Source organism: Microplitis mediator, chromosome 11, assembly GCF_029852145.1.
Source record: "Microplitis mediator isolate UGA2020A chromosome 11, iyMicMedi2.1, whole genome shotgun sequence".
Taxonomy (NCBI): Eukaryota; Metazoa; Arthropoda; class Insecta; order Hymenoptera; family Braconidae; genus Microplitis; species Microplitis mediator.
This window is the reverse complement of record NC_079979.1, coordinates 5,521,740-5,526,403: the sequence shown is the minus strand read 5'-3', so window position 1 is coordinate 5,526,403 and position 4,664 is coordinate 5,521,740. Positions and strand designations below refer to the sequence as shown.

The following is a 4,664-nucleotide window of genomic DNA, read 5'->3' as shown; positions in this document are numbered from 1 at the left end:
TTTATAATACACATCATAAATTTTTAATTTTCAAATTACAATTTTTAAATTCCAAAAATTAATTTTTCCTGTATAGACAATAAATTTTAATATTTATTTTATAATTATTTACGTTTGAATTGTAAATGAAAGAATACCTATTTAAAATGATACTATTTACTGATTACCGTCATTATGTTATTTGTCACCTCTTAATGTACACAGGTAATTTATTTCCGTATACTTTAATTTTCAGGAAATTTTAAATCTATTATTTGAGACTTCGGCATAAATCTATAATGACAAACTTAATTATTTGCCATTTGGTCTTTCATAGGAATAGTAATTACGTTCACACGTGAATATGCAGACCTTAATGACCATAATATTGTGATTTTTAAGTCTAATTACCTTTCCTAATTACATCAGGTACATTTCTTCAGCCCCAAACTATTAGTTTTTAATTACCCCCATACCCATTGTTGTGACAATTTCTTTTGTTATAAAATCCCTTAAATTTCAGTGTCTTGTCAATATTTCCTCACTTTATTCTCGAACTTCATACCCAACAGTTCGTCTGAGAATATTTCAAAAGTTACGGAAAACACCAAATTGTGTTATTTCAAAGTGCTTAAGCTGTTCCAGTGCAGAGTAAGAAAGTTTCCAGTGAAGTTAAATTAACAGTGAAAAATTGTAAATAAAAATGGCTCAAAAGTGGTATTTCAACAAAGAAGAGTTGAAGAACTCTCCTAGTTCCAAGGATGGCATCAGCGCGGAGAAGGAGCTAGATCACAAACAACAAGCTGCTTACCTTATAACTGATTTGGGCAAGCGGCTAAAGTTGTCAGAAGTCTGTGTGCACACTGCCATTGTGTACATGCACAGATTCTTTATTCACCATTCATTAGCCAAGTTTCACCGGTATGAAATTGCCACGGCAGCGATTTTTCTGGCGGCAAAGGTGGAAGAAGAGCCACAAAAATCGCAGGCGGTCATCAGCGCTCTTCATGTCTGCCTCAACAAATACGAAGTTCACCAACTGGACACTACTTTTGCCGAGAATCAGGAGAAGGTCAAGGCACTAACTTCAAATGAGCAACTTCTTCTGGGAACACTTGGATTCAAGATGGGGGTTAGTCACCCTCATCATTACATCAAGAAATTCTGTGGGGAAATAAAAGCTTGCAAGGAATTATGCAAGATTTTCCTGCAGATGGCTAATTACACTTTACAGATGACGTCAATGTGCGTAAAATATAAACCAGCAGTTGTGGCGTCATTCTGTATTTATTTCACCATCCAATCATCGCAGTGGAAGATTCCCCAAGTCATAGACGGGAATCTTTGGTTTTGGCTCCTCGACACCAAAGTGACCTTCGATTTACTGATTAAGATGGACAGGGAGTTCAAAGCGGTTTTAGATAAAATGTCACCCAGGATAAAAAACCGGGTGATGGGATTATTTAAAAATCCATCGGTCAAAGTGACTGCAGTGAATCGGATAGCGACGACCCCCAGTTCATCGGATCCAGAAATTGTTTCCGGTAACCCTGAAGTCGAGAAGCCAAGGGCTCGACGAAAAATCAGCTATCACGAGTATCGTGATAGACTGATGAAGACAAAATCTGAATCAGATGGATCATCGACTTCTTCACCTCCTGATGTAGAAGTTCAGGATAATTCCATTGGAAGTACCTGCCAGCTTGTACCCTCAACTGAAGCGGATCTGGACCACAGCCGTAAGCATCAAAATAATTACGACATGGGCAGTATTTTGTGTTCTGCCAAGAGACGTAAGCTTTTGTAGTTTCAATAATTTTGTAATTTTTTGTACATGATTATTTATCATCTAGTTATTTTTTATTGTAAAATATTATTGTAGGTTTTATTATTTTCATAAATTAAATATTAAGTATTTCATGTAAATAGTAAATAGTAAAATAGTAAATTATATTTTAAAAATTTACTTTTTATTTAATAAGTTTAATATATTTTTTGTAAATAATTAAATAATAATGTAATTAAAATTAATGATAATGCACCATAGACTTAATCATGTCTTTTGAAAAATAAAATATTAATAAAACGAAATCCTCTTTTTGTTTTGATTTTAATATAATTAATTATTTTATATAAGTAATTTTATTTTAAGAGTAATAATTAATTTTTATGACAGTAAAGTTAGCGAACATCTGACAATTTTTTAAACTTTGAAATAACAAATTAAAATGTTTACAAAATAAAAAAAAAAATTCATATTTAGACAATTCGAAATTCAGTAGATGCATTTTTTAAAAATTTTATTACTTTACTTATTTAATTTTTTTAGATGTAATTAAAAAATTGTCGGATGTCTACTGCACTTACACTTAGTTAATTTTTCCAAATTAAATTTTTATAAAATTTTTTAATGAATGCAGAATAAAAATCAAAAATTTCATTCAAAATATCACTTTCTATTTTTAAAAAATACAAATTATCTTCGAATAAAAAATTTATAAAAAAAATATGATCCTGAAGTTAGCAGACAGTCAAAAATTTTCAAATGTATTTTTCAAGAATTTATTCAAAAAAAAAATAATTGCTCATATATAAAATTAAAAAAACTATAGGTGCAATTTTTTAAAATGTCATGTTTAAAAAAAAAATTCAAAAATTAGACGTCGGCTACTTTCAGTGACATAAATAGGGCCAAGATTTTTGCTTTAATTTAAAATCAAGCAATAATAAATACTGGTGTCAAATTTTTGAAATTCCGGAAAAATATCGGTTGTCGAAAAAAATTTTTTTACGCAAAAGTCCTAGGAAATTTAATTTAAAAAAAAAATGTCTCTTATTATTTTTTCTTAGGACTAAAAAGAAAGCCGTAATTTCAAAATTAAGATTTCCACAATTATCAAAAATTTGAATTATTCATATGAATATTAATTTTAGAATTACGGTGAAAATATTGGCCGTATAAACAAATTTTTCGAGTAAAAGTTGTTCAGAATTTAATTAAAAAAAAAAAATGTCTTTTATTATTTTTTCTTAGGACTAAAAAGAAAGCCGTAATTTTAAAATTAAGATTTTCATAATTCTCAAAAATTTAAATTATTCATATGGATCTTAATTTTGGAATTACGGTGAAAATATTGGCCATACAAAAAAATTATTTGAGTAAAAGGTGTTCAAAATTTAATATAAAAAAAAATGTCTCTTATTATTTTCTCTTAGGACTAAAAAGAAAGCCGTAATTTGAAAATTAAGATTTTCATAATTCTTAAAAATTAAAATTATTAAAATAAATAAATAGAAACTTTATTGACATAAAATTCTTGAATTTTTGAGGTCGGGAAGAGAAAAATCGGTTTATTAGTAGAAGCAGACAAAAAATATCGAAATATATTTTGAAAATTATGAATTTTTAACTTCCCGCTAATAAAATTGTAAATTTTCGAAAATTCGGGAAGTTATTGGTTTCGGTCCGATTTACGAAAATTGAATTTCCATCAGATGTCGACGTTTTGAGGTCCTAGGAAGCTATTCTGACTAATTTCAAGATCATATCCGAGTGTATGTATGTCCGTACGTACGTACGTATGTAAATACCTGTATCTTTTGAACGGATGAACCGCCTTTGGACTTTAAGGTGTCATTCGACGCGGATTGTCAATATCTTGAAGCCGTGAGAAAATTGAGCTTGATCGGTAGGGCTCGTTCAGAGATATTCCAAAAATAAAATTTTTTCAAAAATGTTTTTTTTGGATAACTTTTAATGTGCTCGATGGATTGATTCCAAAATGAACTGGGCTCTAGAGCTTTATAAGTCGCGTCGAATGCCACCTCAACCATCAAAATCGGTTTATTCGTTCAAAAGAAACCGTTGTCGAAAGAATTAAAAAAAAAAAATTTTTTATTTTTTCTGAAATATCTCAAAAACGACTCGATAAATCGAATTCAAAATTTAATCAGCTATAGAATTTGATAAACCGCGTCGATTGTCACCTCAACCGTCTGAATCGGTTTATTCGTTTAAGAGATATCGTTGGAGAATAAATGGTGAAAAACGTTTTTTTTCGAAAACAACAGCATACAAACGTATTTTCGAGCTCGAAAATGTATTCACAATAATGTTTTCGAGGTTCTTGAGCTCGAAAACAGCGGGAAGTTTTGGGGCTGGCCCGCAGGGTCAACTGACAGACCAATTTTTTTTTCATTTGTTGCTTTCATTTTATACTCAATACTCAAATTCAGTATAATAAATTGCGATGTAGCCAGTAAAAATTTTTAAAATAAATTTAAATATGTTGCTTTGTCAAAATTACAAATTTCATAATGCCGTCATGCTATACAATACGTATAGTAATTTTTCTATAAAATATTACGTGAAAAATACCGTAAAATTCTCTAAGTGTAGATTGAAAAATTAAAATTATTTTATTTTATTATTCCTGTAAGTAAATTAATTACACTTGAGTACCCAAGATGTCAAAGAAAATCATCGAGTGTCAAAATTTTTATCACCGAAAAATTCCTTATAATTTTTATAGGCCACCGAAAATTATACAAAATTTTTCTCGTGACTTTGATTACATTGTCATTGGATCGCAGATACCGACGCAATTACTATTGTTATTATTTTGTATCGGTAACTGCGAGCCACTCACAGGTGAGAAAATTTCCCCTCTTTAAAAAAAAATTCA

The 4,664-nt window shown here is 29.7% G+C and overlaps 1 protein-coding gene across 1 annotated transcript; it reads left to right on the top strand.

The window, feature by feature from the left end:
* The first annotated feature begins 682 nt into the window (after window positions 1-682).
* LOC130677755 (cyclin-T-like) lies at window positions 683-1,786 on the top strand. Its single transcript, XM_057484607.1, has one exon. It carries the CDS (start codon window positions 683-685, stop codon window positions 1,784-1,786), a length of 1,104 nt encoding a protein of 367 aa, XP_057340590.1.
* The last annotated feature ends 2,878 nt before the right edge of the window (window positions 1,787-4,664 follow it).